The following is a 23,630-nucleotide window of genomic DNA, read 5'->3' as shown; positions in this document are numbered from 1 at the left end:
AAGCGTTGTTTTTGCAAATTGTGTAAAAAGAAAACTCGCCTTCTGAACAAAAAACCGATTTGCAACCTATACGGTACCGAATTCACTCGGTTGTTTAAAGAACCCGCACGAGTGGAGCAAAGAGTTCCGCCAAAATGTAAAAATTGCAACTCAGAATACATAGTAGACGATGTGTGTTATGATTGTGGTTTAGAAAATGACGCGCCTCTTACCACGAACTCACCCCGAGTTAACATCGACCAAATTCAACAACCAATAAAATACTGCGAAACCAAGACCTACCAGTTTGAAGAATACATCGAAATCTATCGAGGAAATGTTACGAGTGCTTCTGAGATTTTGATCGACGAGTTTGTTACAAAAATGAAGTGTACGAGTAAATATAAGCGTTGTTTTTGCAAATTGTGTAAAAAGAAAACTCGCCTCCGAAAACAGAACAAAAAACCGATTTGTCTATACGGTACTGAATTTAATCAGTTGTTTAAAGAACCCGCGCGAGTGCAAAGCATACCAAAATATAAAAATTGTAACTCAAAATACAGTGGAAATGTTACGAGTACTTCTGAGATTTTGATCGACGAGTTTGTTAAAAAAATAAAAATAAATAAAAAAAAATTGTTCGAGTCCCTGAGTAAAAAAGACTTGTTAAAAGTCTTGAGATCAGACCCAAAAGCCGTTCACAAGATTTATTACAAAGTTACGGGCAATTCTCCCGTCGATTTTTGGCACGATCGAGCTAATTTGTTATGCGATCTTGATAATATACTGAAAATTTATCTACAAAATAAACCCAAGAGAAATAATTTTAACATCCACTACACTCTTTTTTATTTATTCTAACGAAGAAATTATCCCGTAACTCTTAACGATTTTCCAGAGATTAGAGGTTCAGCTCCACCCAAATACTTTTATCCAAAGTATTTGATAGCGACCACACCGGTTCCGAGCAATCCCAGTCCGAGCAAAGCTAATTCCCCGTTCTGGATCGATTTTGTTTGATCTTCGTCGAGATACTCTCCATCATAAAGTTGTGGTTCGGGTGGAAAAGAATCCATCAAAATTCCCGTTAAATTATAATACTGTCTCATCGCGTCATCGACGTCCGAAAAGGTTCTCCGCGTGACCCTGTTTTTTAATTGATCGTTGATGTAATCTATTCTTGAAAGACGCGCTAAATTCCAAGAATCTCGGTCGTGCTGAAGTTTTTCGAGAGCGAGATCGTGTCTTTGCGTTCTTCCGAACTACTGAGAGAGTTGAACAGATAATTGCTCCCTGAAAATGCCAAAGCGTTAACCATGGCTCCACCAACCATGAATGCGATCGACGCCATTTTTCTCTTTATTTTCACAAAAAAAAAAACCCTCTTAGCACAGATAGTGCTAAGAGGGTTTTTAATATACCTACCTTGACAGAATGTTTCCCTTGGACTAAGCCATAATTTGATCCGGAAGAATTCCTTGATTCACGAGCCAATCTCTGAGCATCGTAGCCGAATAGACGCTCAAAGTCAACTTTACAATATCCTCCACATCAAGCTGCGAGAGATTAGCCGGCTTCATTTTTAGGAACTTTTTCATAACGAACGAGTTAGCCCATATACCGAGGCTTATCGTTGTTGCGTGATACGCGCCGTTTACGATCATTTTTACGTTTGGATTGGTTTCTGCCATCTTCTTTATTGCAACTAAAAATCATCGAAAGGATCGACTTTTGGTTGATGATCGACCGCTGTGGTCACGGTGGGTGGGCTTTCAGTCGTACCGTTTAAGGTAGAATACCCATATGCCACTATCCCTCCAACGACGACGACCGCTCCTCCAACAAGAACTGGACCTGACAACCAGTTTGACACGTCTGAAGGTGTACGTGACGTTTTGTCTATGGTGGACGGGTTCTCCCGTGTCGTTTCCTCTGCTTCAAAGGCTTTCATTTTGCTGCCCTTTCTTTGTTTCTTGCGGCTAATGCTTTTCCAGCGGCAACCCGGTTCGGGTTTTTGACTTTTGCTTGATTCACTCCTGCCGTCACTTTTGTCGGAGGCGTCGTGTCCGCTGCTGGAACGTCTACTGATTTGGTTTCTAGATCACTCATCTTTTATTATTAGAAAAAATCTATAGATACCTGTAGAATCATCTATAGATACCTGTAGAATTATCTATAGATACCTGTAGAATCATCTATAGATACCTGTAGAATCATCTATAGATACCTGTAGAATTATCTATAGATACCTGTATAAATCATCTATAGATACCTGTAGAATCATCTATAGATACCTGTAGAATCATCTATAGATACCTGTAGAATCATCTATAGATACCTGTAGAATCATCTATAGATACCTGTAGAATCATCTATAGATACCTGTAGAATCATCTATAGATACCTGTAGAAATCATCTATAGATACCTGTAGACTCTTGCGAAAGCTGAAATTTTCTTTGAAACTTCATTTTAAAGTTTTGATAAATAATTATAAACAAAAATCAGGCATTGATCATCGGAACCGAGATTGGTGTTTTAATAGCGGACACGGAAACTCAGTAAGATGACGGATTCGTTCTCCGAAGAATCAGATTTCAGCGACGAATGCGACGCGTTCGATCCGCTGTACTGCGATTCAAAGGGGAGCATCTCACCTTATCGCAGAGGGTAAAAAGAAGCAGAGAGAGAATCGCCGAGAAAAGAGGTCGAGCTCCTAAAGACACGACTCCTGGTGGAAGAGATCGCGCAGAGCAAAAAAAACAAAAAAAAATGCCCTACAAGAAGAACGAACCCCCGGTGACGCTCGTTCACTTCCTCTCGTTCGGGTGCAAGAACTCGGTCTACGAAAAAGAGATAACCTGGGAAACTAAAAAATGTTCGAGGGATATTTTTCTCGAACATTTTTTTAGTTTTGAAACTTTTGTAATATTTTTTTTTTTTTTAAAGTTTAGTCAAACCAAAAAAATTCAAGAGGAATAAATACTTCCTCTTGAATTTTTTAGTTTCAGGATCTTAACCCTTTCCATACTAGGCGGGTTTTTGTTGCTTTACGAGTTGTCTCCAGAAGAAAAGATTGCATTCAATCATCATGGTAGTCAACAGAGCTGGTGATTCGTTTCTTCCTAAAATCACGGCCCTCGTAAATCATCCTTGCTGGATTCGCTAAAAATGTTGTAAAGCGGAGTCGGAAACGGTGAAAATGAAGAAAGTATGTAGCTTGCCATCAGCCTTACGGTTCTTCCGTTTCCATCCGAAAAAGGATGCAGCTCGAGCATTTCGGCTACAAAATATGCGCAAGCTTTGAAGGTATTCAACAATCTTTTTTCCTCGTCAGGATCTTCCCTGCTTTGAATGAACAAACTATTGAATCTATCGACAATGTTGATTGCCGCCATTTCCATATCTTCAGGCATGCGATACTCGTGTCTCTGACCCATAAACGTTGTAAACCTCCGAGCCTGACTATACTCTCCGGGCTTTGTTTCGCCAAATTCTAACGGAAGATTTTTCCTCACAATTTTGTTGGTCTGTCTAATCAAGTTTTCTTCTAGAAACCCAAAATTGTTATCATTTTTCAAACTCATTAAATTTTGGCAGGCTTCGTGTAGGTTGAGCGTTTCTTTTGCTTGTAAGGAGGTGTTATCGGAGTCAGGGTTTGATAGAAACTCTCGCGTTTGCGATAGGTTTTGAAATCCATGATATTCTTCGTCTAGACAATGATAAACAAATTCCGTCAAGAGAAAGTCTTTTGGAACCTCGCAATTACTCATCTTTTTGCACTTCAGAATCTCTCGAATGGCATCTTTGATACTTGGAAATTCGCCCTTTCTCCAACTAGGGTTTTCTTCTGGAGAAAAATCGATCAAATCGCTAACCGAAGAAATAAATGACATTTTAGAATATAAAAAAGTTATATCTTAAAAACTGTTTCGCAAACTTCAAAGGGTTAATCAATCACATCAATACTTGGGGAGTCGTCTACTGTGCACTTCGCTTCTGGTGGAAAGTCAACTTTTTAACACTGTTGCTAGTTAACAGAATAGCCTCCAACGGAGCTAGCATACGTCCAAAACTATGATACAGCCCACAGGTCCATTTGTTTAAAGCTAAATCAATAAAGGGCCCTTCGTTCAGAGACTCTTCCAGAGCATCGCGATCGGTAATCGCCAAATTTTTTGGAAGGAAGAGTCCGACCAAATTTACGTAAGCGGTAACGAAGTGCTTTTTCATTGACCTGGTCACTATCCCACCCATGTGAGCCTCGTATCTGGCGTAGAGTCTCATCAGGCTCTTTTGATCAAGCCTATCGATCTCAGCGGAGGTTATGGTCTTTCCCAAATACTCTTTGCTTTTTCCTGCCTCTGCTACGCCGATCAACCGTTCCCTGTTCCGTTTTAGCAGAGTCCGTGTTTACAGGTTCCTCCCGTGTAGCCGTACCGTCTAAGGTAGACATTCCGCCTATGGTAGACGTTTCGCTCAGGGTGGGCAGAACGTCCACGGTCATCGCCTCGTTAACTATATCTTCAATTTCAGTCATCTTGCTTTTTTATCTTAAGATTATTTTTGCCACCAGTACTCAGTCGGTTGCTCGGTAATTAGAATTAGTTTGGAATGTTTTTGTTTAGCTAGCTTTTTTTATCTCTTTCTTCTCTTCTAGAGTTGGGATTATATTGTTTTCCTTAGAGTCTCACCGAAACTATCTTGATCTTTTGTGTAAAACAGGGCTGTCCATTTTGTCTGCTCTCTGAGATCGGTAACGATGGAGTTATATTTTTGTGTAAGCACCCAAACGGAGCAATTATCGTGTCTTCCCGAGAATGCTAGCTGAGAAAGCATCTGTTTCTTTTTGGTTAATGATCTGTCAGAGCTGCAGTCGTCGATAATAAAAAGTGTGTGTCCGTCTTGTATTCCATAAGTTTTGTAGCCAAATTTCAAACAATCGTTCAGCCAATCGTCGGACTTTGGACACCAGTTAGGATCCATTGGAATGACATCAACGTCCTTAAAAAACCAGGATCTGTTTAAGTACGCTTTGTTGCGTGTCCAGGTAGGGCAAACGATTATGATGTATTCAAAGAAATTCTTGTATTCCCTCTCGAGTAAATCCAAAACAAATTCAGTCTTGCCACAGCCGGTGGCTCCGCAGATTATAGCCGAGTGCGCGTGTTTTGGAAACATCTTTTATTCTAGTAGTTCACACTCTGCAATTTTCCGGCTTCGATATTCACCCGTGCATCCTGTATGTAGTACACGTAAGCGTTCAACGCTCCTGCCGTCTCGGCTTCTTTTTCGATCTCGATCTGAATACTCTGACTAGCTCCTTCAATTTTCCTACCAGATCCATGCAACGTGTCATCATCCGTGGTTCTCATGTCCAACCAGAGACCATACTTGGTCGTGAGATAATCTCGCCTCCTCACATCAGCCAATCCCGCTTCCTTGATTACGTGTGGAACGGTTCTAAATTTTCCATCCGCAAAGTGCTTTTGAATTTCTTTGAAGTGATGGTGAGGCAGCATCCCAGAGGAGTGCAGCTGATTTGGAACACCGTCGAGCGTTGTTGAAACTTTTTGATCTTTGGGTTGTAGAACTTTTCGGTATCTCGAGCGTAATTGGCTCCTCCTCCATCCGCAGCTGGGTCTACGAAGAGAATCAGAATACCTTTCATGGACTTTGCTCGCGGTGCTAGAGCGATATTCCAGACGGTGTCTGACTTGTTAAGCGACTCTTTGCTGTGTCTGATGACTCTGTCGTACATGACGACGCTTTTTCCATTCACCCTGTTCCTAAGAGCCATCGCTAGCTCAGGATCATTGACTACATCAAACTCAAGGGTAATATCTGAGATGGAATAGCTGGCTGCTGTATCCGTGGACACCACGACTTTTTCGTAATTGTTGAACGACAGCTCGTAACTCAGCCTGTCCTTCATCTCGTACTGGAAATATGGATTATGAGAATTCAGCATCTCAAAGTCCAGAGGATGCAAAACATGTTGTCGCCGAAGGAAAGTCCTTCGGCGACATCCTTGGCATCTGTACCTTTGTCACCAGCGTCGATTATTATTTTTCGACCTGCCGCAGACTGGATGCCCTGATCAGCGGCGTTCTCTCTTTCCTCGCTCGTCTTCCAGAGATCTTGGTAGCATAGGAATATATCAGCATCGTTCAGAGTGAAGATGCTCTGTCCTTCCAATTTAACCTCAATTTTTTTTTTTTCGCTCTTCCGAGATTATTTACGATAGTCCTGTTAAGATCTTGATTTCCACCAGAAGCGGAATTTAGAGCAATCTTGAACCAAAGAAAACTCGTTCCAGGGTATATTACGTCATCTTTTCCAAGACCAGGAAATCTCACCGTGAGAATTCCGGTTTGGTCGATGGTACTCGGAACGTGCGTATTCCGAATGCTACGTCTATCACCTTTAACTCCTCGCGCTTTGCGAAGTTGTCGGTATGGGTCCAATTTGTATCCGTATTCAGTCGCCATCTTTTATTTATACGTAAAATAAAAACCAAAAGATGTCAAATTTTAATCCTCGAGAAGAGATCCCGATGGATGACTTCGATGAATTCGAAGATACGATCGGAGATACCACGGGAGCAGTTGGTGGTACACCGGCTGAGACTGATTTTGGTGATGGGCAAATACAAACGGAGGGTCAGAGACGACGAGGAAGCGTCGGTTGGGAAAATCCCGATGTGAGTTTCGTTTCCGATAAGAGTCGAAATTCCATCGAAGATCTCAACGATCGACTCGATCTATTAAAACTTCGTAAAGACAGTCCTTCACTGAGGAGAACCGTCAAAACATTGAATCGACAAAAAGCGGAACTGGCTAGGGATGAGTTTCGGGATTACGTGAAACGCTTAGGATACACGCAACAAGGAACGGTCTTTGCTACTGAAGCGGTTTTTGCGGTAGATGAAACCGGAAGAATCAAAGTTAGTTACAGAAAAAACAAGTTTGGTTAACCAAACAAAATTCGAGCGAATTTTACCCCTAGAATCGATAGCTAAACAAGTCAAAGGCAAAGATCCAGGAGGTACCAATTTTGTCAAAGTAGGTCTCGGAATCAAGGATTTCAAACGAGGATCAACGCCACAAGTGCAGGAAAGTGCCGAAAAAGCGTCAACTAGCGCGGGAGATGTATCACCCCTAACCACTACACCCGCTGGTAGACCAAACAACACTAAAAGAGTTTTGGAGGGTCTTCAAAAAACAAACCAAGACATGGAAGGTTTAGCCAATGAATTGCCAAATGATCCTCTTGTAGATCATGAAGAAATCCGAAATTTTTTAACCGAACGAGGACAACTCAAGAAGCTGTCTGATGTCTATGAGCACCTTGTCCGAAGAAGGAATGAAAAGGAAACTGAACTGAAAGAATTAAAGTCTAAAGGACGCAGTTCGGTCAGTTTTACTAACCCAACTTACGAAGGTGATGAAGGAGAGCCTCTGCTACCTGTCAGCGAAGAAGATGCTGAAAGAGCTAGGGAGCTTGAAAGCAATATCAAAGAGTTTGACAATGCCATCGCGGATCAAGATGTCAAGGTCAGAAATTCGCTTCAGCGTCTGCGAAGATCGATCGAAAGTTTCATAGACAGCGATGCTACCACGGGAAGTCGGATTCGAGAACTCTTTAGAAGAAAAGGTGATACCATAGTTTCGCTGCTCACAGCCATCGGAATGACGATAGCAACCGTCGTCGAGGGTATTCTGTTAGCCACCAAATCCGCAGTCTCAGCGATTACGCCGAAGCCTCCAGAACCAAAACCAGGTCCTCCTAAACCAGACCCAGGTCCTGAACCTGGACCATCACCAGGACCCGAACCCCACCAAAGCCTAAAACTTGGACCGATTGGATTAAGGATCAGCTCAAGAAAATAGCCAATCTCCTTTTGAAACTTGGAGACAAAGCTTTGATCGCACTTCCAGGGATCATCAGGGCTGTTGTGAATTTCTGTCTCAAAGCTGCGGGGTCTGTTGCTGGATTTCTAGCTGATCACATATGGACATTAGCTTTGGGTGTTGGAATTTTGTTGTACACTACAGTTATGGAATTTGTCAAAAGAAGTAAAAAAATCTTCTCACTAGAATTTAGTGAGAAGACTTTTTAATGTGTATCAACTTATTTTTTTTAAACCCAAAAAATAAGAAAATTGCAGCGGCTGCCAAAAATAGAGAAAGCTTTTTCTCATCATGCATTAGAGGCTCTTCAGTCAAGGGTGGACTTTCAGTCAAGGGTGGACTTTCAACCTCCTCTAAAAACAACGGACTTTCCTCAGGAGCACTGTCTTCAACATTCGGTCGAAAGTCGGTGTTTACGCTTGAGTTTAGCCCTATCTGCATGTCATCCGTGGCGATTTGGATGAAATTGTTGTATCCGTTCACGGATCCCACGAGGATTTCCATGTTGCTCGGGAGCAAGTAAAGTCCGTGACCCACGACAAAATCCAGTTTGCTTTGAGCGTACTGAAGAGTTCTCTGGTATCTGTCGATCGAGTCCGGAAGATCCACGACCGAGTTGATCGCATCCTCGACGTTTGCTAGAAATTGTTTCTGAGCGTCGAACGCCTTGCCGGAACGCAGGATGCCAGATCTGGCTTGAGCTTGGGATCCGAGAATTGCCCACGTGTAAGTCCTGATGGAGTCGTTGATTCTCGAAACTCCCGCACGTGTGAAACCCTCGTTCCAAGTGTCTGCCACGAAACTGCCGATAGCAGCCATAGCATCTCCTTTCCGAATGGATCTGTTGGTTATATCCGGATCGTGATCGAACAGCTGTTCAATGTATAGAATTTTGTCAGTCTGCTTGTCCACGCCTCCGAAGCTGTCCGCGTCAAAGTGAACTTTCCAGTCCATCGACTGACTGTAGTTTCCTCCGTTGGTAAGCTTCGACCATTTTTTTTGGTGGTCACGAATTTCCAGTCGTAAAATTGTTTGTTGAAGAAGTAACTACCCATTCCGTTGGAAAGATCGAACTTTTGTCTCCAGTTAGCTCTCGTGGACACTCCGAATTCGTTGCAAATTCTTTCGTAAGCGTGGGTGTCGATCCCGTTGTTCAGAGGATTGAAGGATTCCTCCGAGGGTAGTGGACAGGACATTTCCGACAGGATTCTTCTGATCTGATAATATGCGTGAAATCTGAACACGGATCGAATCATCGGATCTTTGTGACTGAGAAGTTCTTTGGACACCCGCATCCTGACGTGGCGCACCAGACCGCGAAGTTCAGCTGGTTTTGCCAAAATTGCATCTGGTTGGAGAGCCAGTCATCGTACACCTCTTTATCCGTGACTCTCGGAAGTTTGTACTTTTGCCACAAACTGGGAAATCTTACGTAAAATTTTCCTTTTTTGCTGACTTGAATTTCTTGATTCACGAGACTGAAACCGTGCGTCGGTTCGAATACTCCTCCGGTTCTCATTTTATTGAAAGATAAAAGAAAAATGTTTGTTACAATTACCGGCACCGGCAAAGGAAAACCTTATCGCCCGTTGCAAAGTATAGACAATAACGGCAAAAACTTAAAATTGGAATCAAAAGGATCTCGGGTCGAGTAGGTTGGTTCAACGTCGAAGAAGAACTCGAATGGAGGTACACTCAAGGAGGGCAGGGACCTGAAGAAGCGATAAAAATAAGCCCGGGGCTGTATGATTTTGACCTGCTCGCGAAAGAATTCACGAGTCAAATCGACGGCTTCGAATTCGAAGTTGACGACCGCGATGGAAAACTCAACATGAGAATTCACGAGCAGTATCAGATTTGGTTTCCGGACCGCGTTCGAGAAATGTTCGGATTGGACGACGAAGGGTGGCTAGCAGATGGTGAATACACGGGAGATCGGGCGATAGAATTTTTACCTCGAAGAATTCTTGTATACCTGAATCAGCTGTCAACCACGGACAATCTCAAAAACAACGACGACGTTCTGCAGGGAGGACAGGTTCTTGGGTCCTTCGATCTCACAAACGCCGCGTTCGGGGAATACTTCGTTTCGACCTATGAAAAGCCGAGTTTCAAAAAACTGCAAAACGGAACCATCCACGAGCTCGACTTCAACTTCAAAGTAGAATGGAAAAATTCTTCGAGAAAGCTCGATAATCACGATCAACCGTGGATTTGGAATTTGAACTCCGATAAAATAAAAGAAAGAATGTCTATTCGGGGACCAACGATCAAAAAAAAATCAACGTCAATAGCTGGCGAAGATGTAGATCTTTCCGCGTACGTCAAAAAAAACTGGAGCGCGAATGACCGGAAGGATTAACATGGGAGGGAAAAAAAATAACTGGGTTGATGAATCCAACCGACCCTCAAGATGCAGCTACTATGGGTTCCGTGACCAGCCTAACCTCATGGTTAAACGACAGAAAAGTTTCGAAGGATGGCGACTCGATGACCGGCGAACTCGCTATGAGCGGCAATAGAGTCACGGGTCTCGGAACTCCCACGGACAACGAGGACGCTGTGACGAAAGAGTACGTAGACCAGCAAATTGGACACGAGCACGATACCAGCTTGCATGTTTTGGGGAGATTCATGGTATGGATGAACGAAGACGGAACGCACTATGTTTCCATCCGAGCCAAAAAAACATCGACTTGGAGAGAGACAAGTTGATCGAAATTAAAAACGGAATGAATAACACTTTCAACGCTAGGCCTATGCAAATTGGCATCACTGCTGGGTTTACGAATTTGCCGAATCCCGGAAAAGATTTGACCCCCATGCGACTCACTAGACCTTTAGAAATTTTCTTCAACAACCCACATTTTATTGCTCAGCCTTGGAACCTCTCTTTTCGGTAAAATCGGGAGTGAACCCGCCGAACGCCCCAGCGAACGCTTGTTCTTTGACGTTTCAGTCTAATCCGAATTTCTTCATGTACCTAAATATTACTTGGACCGACGACTCGATATCGTTCAAAGTGCTAAATAACGCGCGGCAAACCCTCTTTTCCACATCCGTTCAAACGGACACTACGATTATGCATCATGTCTCGATCGAGTACGTTGAAAATAAGCTTTGCTTTTGGATCAACGGGGTTTCAGCAAATGTCTACAAAACTCAAGCCCTGGTAAGTCTCCTTGGAATCAACATGAATTTTGAGCAACTGGGAATACTTAGCTTCTACGAAAAAAATTTAACCAAGCAAGAAATCATACAGCATTTCGTTGAAAATCACATCTCGAATTTTACGGAGCACGAAGTTTTGCTGGACTAACGTGATATAAATAAATAAGCATGAAGAAACCTAACGCACCGCCACTTTATCCCGATCTTCCTCAGGAAAGCGAAGATCGAGGAGTCGAATTCCGACTAAAAATATCGAAGAGATTAGGAATTTCTTGGACAACGAGGTTAACGAGAGGGAAAAATTGAGGAGAAAATACAAGGCAGCGTGGAACATGTTCTACAACACGGCTCAAGTTTCCGGGCTCATCGCGGTCGGATCTGGAACAGGGGCTGTGGGGACGCTGGCCAGTGGAATTGGCGCGATCGTGAGCATTCCACTCGGTGGAATCGCCATCGCTGGTGGTCTAGTTAGCGCGGCATGCGTAGCTCTTGCAAAGGCTACCATGAAAAAATTGGAAAAGCACGAAAGCGTAAAACGAACGGCTGAGTCCAGTTTGAATACGGTAAATGATCTGGTGTCCAAAGCCCTCGAAGACGGACGGGTCAGCAACGAAGACTTCCACCACATTCGGCGAGAGTTGGAAAACTACAGAAGTCACAAGGCTGGAATCAAGCACAGAACCAGAGCGGATCTAATTGAACTTACGGCTGATAGAGAACGTAAAATTCGTACAGAGGCAGAACAGGCTGGACTGGAAAGAGGAAAAAAAGAAGCTTTGGAGAGTCTCCGAAGTACATTGAATCCGTAGAAAATAAAAAATTAGAAATCAAACTTGTTTTGTATAAATAAAAAAGAAATGGGTGATATTCCACATTTAACGGATGAGAACATGATTAAGACCCTAAGAGCGTACGGAGAGTATCGAGAAGAAACGTGGGATGATGAAGGAAAACCATGCGGTGCTTGGAGATGGTACTACGACGAAGAAAAAAACAAAAATAAAGGCTGAGTTGACGTTTGTTGACAATGATCCCTCGGAGATAACAGTTTTGGACGAAAACGGAATAGTAAAATACAATGATAAATACAGTCGCGATGTACCTAAAAAATGGTGGGAATCTTGGGATGTGATGGACTCCTTGAGTGTTGGATACCTTGCATTTGTAGCAAGCTACGGTGTTACATCCTTTATGAAATGGAAGTGGTAAACTATGGCAAAAAAAAAAACCTCTTGTGATTATTAATCACAAGAGGTTTTTTTTTATTTTTTGTACTCATTCTACCTAAGATAGAATTTAAGTTCGTTTTGTACAAATAACCACGTTTAAATAAAATGGATCTTCCAAATCTAACGGATGACAACTGGGTTGAGAACCTGAAAGCGTACGGAGAGTATCGGAAAGAAATGTGGGATGATGAAGGAAAACCATGCGGTGTTTGGAGATGGTACTATGACGAGGAAAAAACAAAAATGAAGGCTGAGATGGTGTTTGATGACAATTATCCCACGTACATGACGTGTTGGTACAAAAACAGGTTAGTAAAAGCTGAAGGTAGATACAAAGACGGCGCACCTAGAGAACCTTGGGAATTTTGTGCTGGACGGGATCCTTTAGTTACTGGATACACCGCATTTGTAGTAACCTACTTGATTACAACTATTTTAAACTGGGTGTGGTAAAATAAAAAAAAAAACCTTTTGTGATTAATAATCACAAGGGTTTTTTTTTTTTTTTTTTTTGTACTCATTCCGTCTTTTAGCATCGTTGTAGGCTTTCAAAATTTCTGTCATACGTCTGGCTTCCATCCTAATTCTTCTCTCAGGAGAATCCAAAAGAGCGCTCGTGAGAATCCAAATGCTACGATCATCTTTATTTTAATAAAAATGGCAGATTCGATTTATTTTGAGCTCGCTGATGATGAAATATTCCAAAAACTGGAAGACTCGTCCAAAGGAGATTTTTATATGTGGAATGGTACTAGTCTCGGAAACCTGTTTGTTGCTGTCAGCGGTTACAACGGAAACAAAGTAAGAATCCAGGCAATCAACCTTTTGATGTGTTACATTGGATGGTATAAGGATAGATACAGGATGAGATTGTGTTTAAGACCACCTTGGATTTTTGTTACGAATGAACCACCGATTGAAAAAAAGATATGACTATGTTAAAAATTATCAAGACAAATTTGGTCTTGTGGATAATTTTGTAAAATAATATATTAAAAGTAAAAATCAAAAATTTTGATAATACAGGACGTGGTCAAAATTGGTAGTGCTCCATTCTTTGCAGAGTTTGACGATGTTTTCGCGCCCACAGTTCGCTGCACACCTCATCGCGCCTTCAAAATCGGTGGCGCCAGATTCTTTGCAGAGTATGACGATATTTTCGTATCCACCGAATGCGGCACCCCTCATCGCGGAGTCCAAATCGGTGGCGCCCCACTCTATACAGAGCTTGACGATGTTTTCGCGTCCACGTATTGCAGCACACTTCATCGTGTCGTTAAATTTAAGAGCACCGGATTCTTTACAGAGTCTGACCTGGTTTTCATTACCGATTATCGCAGCACCTATCATCCTAAGGTCAAATTCGGTGACACCAAATTCTTTACAGACTTTATCTAAGTTTTTATAATCGGGTAATGAGACCCAAAGTGTTTCATCATTATCATTGTTAACAGGGTAGTATAACCCCGAGCTAAGTGACTCATATGAACCGAATTTTGTAATTTTAGCTAGTGTTTGTAATTCATCCATTTTGTTTTTTTATTAATTGGGATTTTCTTAAACTAAAAATTATTTTTTTATTAATCGAAAAAAAAAATTAAAATAATTTTTCCAAAAATTATTTTAATTTTTTTTTGAGGATTTTTGAATTTTTGAGATGCAGGGAATTTTTCCCTGCATTTTTTTTGATAAGTTAATGAGATTTTTTCAAAAATTGTTGAAGATTTGAGTTACATTTAACCATTGTAACATCTTCAGAGAAACCGACACCCATGAAGTGGCTTGTTGGCGCACCATCTTCCAATTCTGTAGTCGCTGCGGAAACTCGAGGGCCAATTCCTTAGAGCTACAGAACGGGGCATATGTCAGTTCCTTAGGGTTTGTTTTTGTTAGTTCTACATCTACATCTAACTACCTCCCCTCCCCTCCCCCCATGAGATCTGCTGGCTTAGCGATTTAGATTTTGGACTATGTCGCGTGTGACGTCAGTTCAACGTGTGTCCAAACCCCCTCCCCCTCCCTGTTTGTGTTTTTGAAGAGTCGGAAATCCTGGGAAACAACCCCGTTCACTCTCTTTTGAGGTCCATTTGACAATTATTTCTTGTACATTTCCTTCATGAATGCATTTGTGACTTTCGCCCTTTCATTCACCTCTTCATATGTGCTGTAAAGGTAGGTCAGAAATCCTAAGAAACAATTCCGTTCACTCTCTTTTGAGGTCCATTTGACAATTATTTCTTGTACATTTCCTTCATGAATGCATTTGTGACTTTCGTCCTTTCATTCACCCTTCCTTTTTTTTGTAATTTTTTTCCCCCGAGGGGACTCGAACTCACGCTGCTCTGACGTCACGCGTTCCACAGAACCAAGAATCTAAACCACTAAGCTAGCAGATCTCATGAATATTAATTAGGAAATTGGTGTATTTAAACCTTAGAATGAGAAAAAAATTCAAAAACTGGCTAAATCAGCCTCAAATATTACCAAAAAAATCTATTATTTAAAAACAAAAAAAACAAAAAAAAATATCAACAAAAATCACTCTATAAAAGCAGATTAAAAAAAACAAATAGTGCGCCATCACAACAACATACTAGAAACACCGCAGTCTATTTTTAAAATTGCTGACGTGTAATCTACATGTAGTGGTGACAGCTAAATCGCGTTTTTAAGACAAAATCACATAAAAGTAATCGTGAATTCAAAAGTTTTTAGGGACAGTGAAAATCAAAAGCAACTTTGTGAGTAACTCCGGAGCAATATGACTGCTAACAGCAATAAACAAACGATTTTGGTATGTGAAAAGCAATGGCCACGCCATGTAGTACAACACACACACATACAGTGTGTGAGCAGTTATATGAGTTAGTATAGTAAAAGGTCAACAGCAGTACAAAACAAACAACTCGAAGTGGATATATTTCGACATTTTGCAGCCAGTACAAGTACGTTGTTTATAATTTAAACACAGTTCTATTGATCTTCCATTTGTGTTTCATTAGCACTGCTTTTATTTTTTAGACACGTATATTTATCTACAAGATTTCTCAACCGACTATTGTAAAGGTAAGATATTGATTACAAAAATTTAATTTTTGAGTTTCATAACCAATGCATCGGCTACAACTAGAATCAGCTTTACATGTCTACACCAGAAGTGGCAGCCACTACATTGGTTGCGAACACGATTCTGTTGCAAGGGTCTATGGAAACGATAAAAAAATGCAGGGGAATTTTTTCCCCTGCATTTTTTTTTTTTGGATAAGTTGAAATGCAGGAGGAATTTTTTTGTGTAATTTGGATTGGGGTGAATTAAAAATGCAAGGATGTTTTTCTGTGTAATCCTGTGTACACGGCAGTTACACAGGTTTTTGTGATTTTACTGTGTATTTGGTGGTTGAGTCGATTTACACGGGTTTTTGTGATTTTATGTGTATTTGATGGTTGGGGACGATTTACACGGGAAATGACACATTTGTGTTAGAATCGGCAAAACCTACTACTCCCCCCCTTCTGGCCTGCCAAAAATCTTTGGCCCCCCTTATAATTCACCCCCGGGGTACACATAATTATTGCACCACCCCTAATGGGTTGGCTGGTCACCCTGTCAGATTTTGTTTCACATATTTCAAACCGTTATAGGTCTCTACTCCTTGTCGTTTCCCAGAACCGGCCTATTAAAAATTGGGTCAGACAGACCCCCCTTTTTTTTTTGCTCACGCGCGTCGCGACGTTAATTTTCTTCCGAGTTTAGACATCCATATCTTCCCCAAGGGGTAAGCTACAGGGGTACAAATTATTGGAATCTAGGGTGCCTTTGACCCAAATAACAAGATTCTGGACTAAAAAAAATGTATCTCACCCCCCATATGCTGATATATATAGACATCTAAAAATGTTCGTGATGACACCCATGACAAAATCCCATTGACATATAGTATGAAGAGGAGGGGGGGGGGGGTCAAAAATGGAAATTTGTCATGTGTACACCCAATGACACCTTTTTCAAAATGTTATACTCAAGGTCAATGCCATCGGACTCAATGACCCCTTTTTAAAATACATGTACAGCCTAGTAAAAGTGGCACAATTGTGATTTTACCATTTTATCTCGAGATTAAAACAAGCAAATTGAACAGAACAAACGGCATTTGAGAGCTAAGACAACGCCCCTGACGTTGATGTAAGCATCATGTCACAACGGTATTTTCTAATTGCCATAGAGGGCGCTTTTCACTTGCACATTTTTTTTTTGAGACAGGCTGTATATGGTCAATTCCTGCCAAACCGGGACAAAATTCTCTCTGGGGGCCATTTTAAAAATGTTTTCCTTTCCAATTTTAGACTTATCAAATGAGAAGATCATATCTAGTGAATCATCAGGTGGAAGTGTCACCGGATTGAAAAACAACTTTTCTTGCTAGACCAAAGAGGGTGTTAAATGCGCATATGCATGTTACCCACGAATTTCAGCCTTTTTCACCTGTTGTACACGGACACCATAAAATTTCACTTTCTTTAATATCTTTCAATATTTTACTTGTGACCCATATACACTAGAAATCGTGAAGACTTGGAACATAAAATAGAATTTGATTACATATATCTACAAAGAAATATTTTGGTTATTATAAATTTTAAGAAAGAACCAGGTGTACAAGCTTGTACAGGTAAGATTGTGTCAATTCTTCTACATGTAGCTCTTTCCAAAGTGGCTGTCATTTAACATTACTGCATTAGTTCGAAAGATTAGAATAAATGCTTTATAGAAATATAAAGTTAGATTTTGTATCTCGTCGCAGGATGAGGACCTCGGATGGATTCGTGGGGTAACAGCATCTGAAAATTAGCAAATTCCTATTATTTTTTAAATAAAAATAAAGATTACTTTTCCGTATGTCAATAATTCAGGCTACAGTGGCACTAAAATGAATTTTAATCAAAATACAAACTACATGGAATATTTAGAATTGATCATTATGGCATTTTGGGTGTAAAATAATTTGAGAATAATGAAGTTGCCAAATTCAAATGGACATAGCAAACAGTTTTACATTATTTTTTAAAGTAAAATCATTCCATATTTTCATGCAGCAATATTCTATTAAACGTGTTTGATGCTTCCTATGAACTAAAACACTATCAAGACATTGTTAACTATAATTTAAGTAGGGATTCGTGGGTAACAAAAAATGTTCGTGGGTAACACACATTTAAGGTATTTATTGGTAAGCGGCAAAATAGAAAACATGACAGGTTGGAAATCATCATGTGATTATTCCTCCATTGTGTTTCAACGACTCCCGTTATTCTAACCAATTGCATTCACCCAAAAAATTGTAATTTAGGATAATCAATCAAAACCTCACGATACAGCTTCAGTATACCTTCAAGAGGACGCTATTAAACAGGCCTATTTTGGAACCTATATATTTCGCATGTTTTCAAAATGTTAAGATGAATAAGAAACATCTTATTTACGAGTAAATCCTTGGATTCGTGGGTAAAGCCGAATTCGTGGGTAAAGCTATAAGTACTATAGTACCGTTTGGGGTTTGTGTTTCTTAGATGCATAAACTATAAGTACTGTAAAAATTATAGCATACCCATGGCTTGAATATGTGCTGATTTAGATTTAAAATAAATATTCTCCCTGTTTTGTAAGGTTAGCATATTTTCGGGATTCGTGGTTATCAAAAGTTTAAACCGTCGTAGATTTTTTTTTAAACGGTGAACGTATTTATACGATTTACAATTTTAAGCGCTTGTCAAACTAAATTCAGTGTCTCAGGTCATTAAACGTTAATTTAAGTTATGGCAATTATATTTGCTGGACTCGTGGATAACATTTGATACGTGGGTAACGTCAGATTTGATTTTGTGGAATTTTATGGGTAAAATGAATTTGTATAAAATAATCACTTGGACCTCAGAATTATAGTACGAAACTTCGTTTCATGATATAGTCGTTTATGGCACTCTTAACATTTTTCAGAACGATCATTTTATTTTTGATACACGGGTAACAAAATTATTAGCCATATTGACTTAATGGCCTCTAGAGTCCACAAACATTGGTGGAATTCAATCGTTTTACATATGATGAGAGCTCATTCAAACTTGTAGAGGTCACATATGGTTGAGATCGATAAAGAATTGGGCTCAAAATCGGTGAAAATGTGAATTTTCAATTTGATCCAAAATCCCTGTGTGCACTCTTAGCTCTGTTCATCTATAAATAGCTCTGATGCCACTATAATACATGTATGTACTCATGCGCGTATTTGGGGGGGGCTTTGGGGGCGCCAGCCCCCCGGGGTCAAAGTAGGGGGCGGCAAAAACGAAGGGGCGGCGGAAGAAGAAGGGACGGCAAAAACAGGGGCGGCAAAAGCGAAGGGGCGGCAAAACGAATTAGCAAAGAAAAAAGGGCGCAAAAAATTGAAAATGTATAAAAAAATTTGAAAAAAGGTTGCTTTTAGGGCGCTAGCGCCTAAAATCCTTTTTTTTGCACTTCACTTTTTCAAACGACCGTGAAAAAAATTGGGTCAACCTTTTCGGGCTGTTAAGGAAGGGGCGGCAAAATTGTTTCTTCTTCAGCCCCCCAGGGTTGGGGCGGCCACGGTACGCCACTGGTACTTGCAGTAATGTGGTGTGTGTTTTAGCCCTTTAAGGAAGAAAGGTACGTAGTAGTCAGTAAAATAAATACATGCATACATTAATTAATGTAATTAATTAATATTAATTAATAAATGTCATCCAAGGTCAAAGGTCATCCAACGGGTCATCCGGGTCAAAGGTCATATGGGGTCAATGGGGTGAAACAGTATGATCCTATCAGCTGGATTGGGCATAAACTTGGTAAAATCTATAAAGCCAATGTCTTCCACTGTGGGTTTTATATTAACCCATTAAATGAAGGAAGAAAGAAAGAGTGGTCAGTAAAACAAGTAAATATATAAATTAATTCATTTAATTAATTACCGGTAATTAAGTAATGTCATTTGAGGTCAAATCCTTTAATGAAGAAAGAAATGGTCAGTTAAATAAATACATTAATTAATTAATTAAGTAATGTCATCCGAGGTCAAAGATCATCAGACAGAGTCAAAGGTCATATGGGTTCAGGCTATGTTGCTGTAGTGTTATGCATACTGTGACGGGCATATTGAGCTTAATAATCATTTACGCATACATGATAAAGAGTCTTTCACTATTATATTTTCAAGGTTTGCTTCAATTTCATCAACTAATTGAAGTACAATGTATGTCATGTTTTGTCTTGTAAATTAAAGATGTTGCTGCCAGTAAATAAAACGTATTAGGCTAAGTAAAAATTAAAACATGTTTCTCGTCTGGGTTTTCAAAAATAAATAAAACTAGACATAGAACACAGCCGTGTGACCCCTTAATGACATTTGACCTCAAAATATATGAAAACCCCATAGACATTGGCCAATGTCAAATTGTCAATGCATGCATGGGTGCATGTGGCATCACTTTGCTATGTTATTTGTGGCAGAAGGGGCATTTTGAATGTTTTTCGTCTCAGAACGGAAGTGACCCCTTAATGTGTGAACATACCATTACTCTCCTGTTTTTCTTGGCTGATAAAAAATTTTGAAGGTATTTCGTTTTATACCGGAAGTGACCCCATTAATGACCTTTGACCCCAAATAAATAATTATCAAATATACATTGGGTTAACACAATTCATTTGTGAACATACCATGCATCACTCTCCTATGTTTGTATTGGCTGATAAAAATTTTGGAAGATATTTCGATTTATACCGGAAGTGACCCCTTAAAAGGGCATTTCGTGATCCACAGCCTCATCCCCCACTTTTCCCAAAAAAAGTTGAGATTTTTATATTACTGGATACCTCTGGCTACATAATGATTATGTACAAAATATATCTTGCAGATTAATTCGTTTAGCATAGATATCGTGAAATTTTAATTTCGTTCTGGTATACCAGAACGAAATTACAACGCATTGTCTATGGAGCAGTGTAATACACATAATCATGCATAACTCGCAAACGCAAAATCGGAATTAACTGAAATTTTCGGAATAGGCTTTTTTCGTGGGTATCTACAGAAAAATGTCATAAAAAGAGGATGCTAGGATCACGAAATACTCCTTTAATGACCTTTGACCCCAAATAAAAAAATGCCACATATACATTGGGTAACTGCAACTCGTATGTGAACATACCGCTACTGTCCTATGTTTTCCTTAGCTAATTAAAAAAATTAAATTATTCCGTTTTATACCGGAAGTGACCCCTTAATGACCTTTGACCCCAAATCTGTGTACACCTATAGACACTGGGTAATTACAATGCATGTGTGCAAGTGGCATCACTGTCCTACGTAATTTGTGGGAGAAGATGCATTTTGTGTTGAAATTACGTTTTTGACCCCTGTGACCCCTGCGTGACGAAGAAGAAAGAAAGAAATAACCTTTTTAATTGGCCTTACAATAATGGTCTCAAAAAATGCAACCCAATTTCTAGGTTGCCAGATGTTTTTTAAACTCGGTAATAACAAAACAAACAATCCTGAAGCTAAGAATTTAACCTGATATATTCATCAAACATGGTGTAGATGATGTACAGGAGCCAATGGATTAAAATAAAAGATAGTGCCGTCAGCAGTCGATTAGCAAAAAAAGTCCCCAAATGTTGCAATGTTTACATGGTACAGTTTCTCTTTGGTATGGATCCTTTCATGTCAGTTTTTGTGACTTGCCTGTAAGAAACTCTTGTCACAATATTTACATTGATTTGGTTACTCTTTGGTGTGAATCCTTTCATGTGCAGTTTTATGACTTGCATAGGCGATACTCTTGTCACAATGTTTACACTGGTATGGTTTCTCTTTGGCATGGATCCTTTCATGTGCAGCTTTGTGGCATGCACAGGAGAAACTTTTGTGGCAATATTTACATTTGTACGGTTTCTATTTGATATGGATTCTTTCATGTGTAGTTTTGTTACTTACATCGGAAAAATTCTTGTCACAATGTTTACACGTACACTGGTATGGCTTCTCTTTGGTATGAATCCTTTCATGTCGGTTTTTGTGACTTGCATTTGAGAAACTCTTGTCACAATGTTTACATTGATATGGTTTCTCTTTGGTATGAATCCTTTCATGTTTAGTTTTGTCACTTGCATGTGTGAAGCTCTTGTCACAATGTTTACACTGGTATGGTTTCTCTTTGGTATGGATTCTTTCATGTGTAGTTTTGTTACTTACATCGGAAAAATTCTTGTCACAATGTTTACACTGGTATGGCTTCTCTTTGGTATGGATCCTTTCATGTCGGTTTTTGTGACTTGCATTTGAGAAACTCTTGTCACAATGTTTACATTGATATGGTTTCTCTTTGGTATGAATCCTTTCATGTTTAGTTTTGTCACTTGCATGTGTAAAGCTCTTGTCACAATGTTTACACTGGTATGGTTTCTCTTTGGTATGGATCCTTTCATGTGTAGTTTTGTTACTTGTATAGGAGAAACTCTTGTTACAATATTTACATTGGTAAGGCTTCTCTTTGGTATGGATCCTTTCATGTTTAGTTTTGTTACTTGTGTTTGAGAAATTCTTGTCACAATATTTACATTTGATTGGTTTCTCTTTGGTATGGATCCTTTCATGTTGAGATCTATTACTTGTGTATGGGAAAGTCTTGTCACAATATTTACATTGATATGGTTTCTCTTTGGTATGAATCCTTTCATGTACATTCCTGTGACCTGTCTGTGAAAAACCTTTGTCACAATATTTACATTTGAATGGTTTCTCTTTGGTATGAATCCTTTCATGTTTAGTTTTGTTACTTGTGTATGAGAAAGTCTTGTCAAAATATTTAAATTGATATGGTTTCTCTTTGGTATGAATCCTTTCATGTACAGTCCTGTTACCTGCCTGTGAGAAACTCTTGTTGCAATATCTATATCGTTTCTTTTTGGTATGAATCCTCTCGTGCTGTATCCTTTGATTTGGCATGGTGAAATTCTTGTTGCAATATTGGCATTTCTGTTCCCCGATTGCAGGTGCTAATGCTAAACTCTCCAAACCAAATTTAAAATGAGGGGTACAATATAATTTCACTGTTTTCACAGGCTTTACACGAACTTGACCATTAGATCTGTACCAGTAAGTGTGCACTTTATTTCCATGTCTTTGCAGATGAGTAAGATAGAAATTGCAGTCACTGAATAATTTGTTACAGTACCTGCACATCAAAGGTCTGAAATGATTTGCATACTCCATGAATGGTTATCTGAAAAATGGTTATCTGAAATTAGAACAAAATTCCAATTTACAATGGTAAATTAATTGTAGTAAGAAACCCCATTTTTTTCTTCATGCAAGTATCTTTTAGAAATTAGGCAGTATGGCGAATTTGTAACGCTAAAAACTTATGGTTTGCATTATTTCGGTAAAAGGTTTTTTGGCGATGCAAAGAAAAGGCCGGTTGTCAGAACCCCAAATAAAACAAAATTTTATTTTTGTATACGTTACGGTTGTCAAATTTTATTTTTTGTTAATGTAACGGTTGTCAAATTAATTTAATTAGTTTCTGAAACTCCCTGCGGACTAATTCACCTACAATATGGTCATATTTTAATACAGAGAGTGTTAAAACACTCTGACATCATAAAGTCATAAAAACAAAATCACTGATACATTTATATGGGGTTTGCAACAAAAGCAGTTTTAGACAGGATGCTATTGCTAGGGCAGCATGAGCATCCCGCCAAAAACTGCTTTATTTGTTGAAAAACCCCTTATATCAGTGATTTTTTGATGTGTTCTCAAAATTGGGCAAGGGTTTTGCAATAAACCTCTTCATGTATGTACGAGTCTTCATGTCTTGTTTCAGCAAATTAAAAATATAAATTTCAGTGCATCAGATATAAATTGTCATTACAATCAATGCTCTTAGTATGAATCCTTCCATGTACAGGCTCTGGTATCTGCAGTTGAGAAACTCATGTCACATTGAATGTTTACATTGATGATTTCTATTTGGTATGAATCCCTTCATGTCTGGTCTTGTGACTTGGATGTTGGGAAAATCTTGTTGCAATGTTTACATGGTACAGTTTCTCTTTGGTATGGATCCTTTCATGTCGGTGTTTGTGACTTGCCTGTGAGAAGCTCTTGTCACAATATTTATGTTAATTGGAATGGTTTCTCTTTGGCATGTATCCGTTCATGTCGGTTTTTGTTACTTGCATTTGAGAAACCCTTGTCACAATGTTTACATTGATATGGTTTCTCTTTGGTATGAACCCTTTCATGTACATTCCTGTGACCTGTCTG

General features: G+C 39.6%; 1 protein-coding gene across 1 annotated transcript; it reads right to left on the bottom strand.

Annotated features, from left to right (window-relative positions):
- Window positions 1-20,751: 20,751 nt before the first annotated feature.
- On the bottom strand, window positions 20,752-22,621 carry LOC140140867 (uncharacterized). The gene has a single exon (XM_072162615.1). It carries the CDS (start codon window positions 22,572-22,574, stop codon window positions 21,255-21,257), a length of 1,320 nt encoding a protein of 439 aa, XP_072018716.1. The 5' UTR covers window positions 22,575-22,621; the 3' UTR covers window positions 20,752-21,254.
- Between the last annotated feature and the right edge of the window lie 1,009 nt (window positions 22,622-23,630).

Source organism: Amphiura filiformis, chromosome 19, assembly GCF_039555335.1.
Source record: "Amphiura filiformis chromosome 19, Afil_fr2py, whole genome shotgun sequence".
Lineage (NCBI taxonomy): Eukaryota > Metazoa > Echinodermata > Ophiuroidea > Amphilepidida > Amphiuridae > Amphiura > Amphiura filiformis.
The sequence above is the reverse complement of the archived record's forward strand: the minus strand, read 5'-3'. Positions and strand labels throughout refer to the sequence as shown.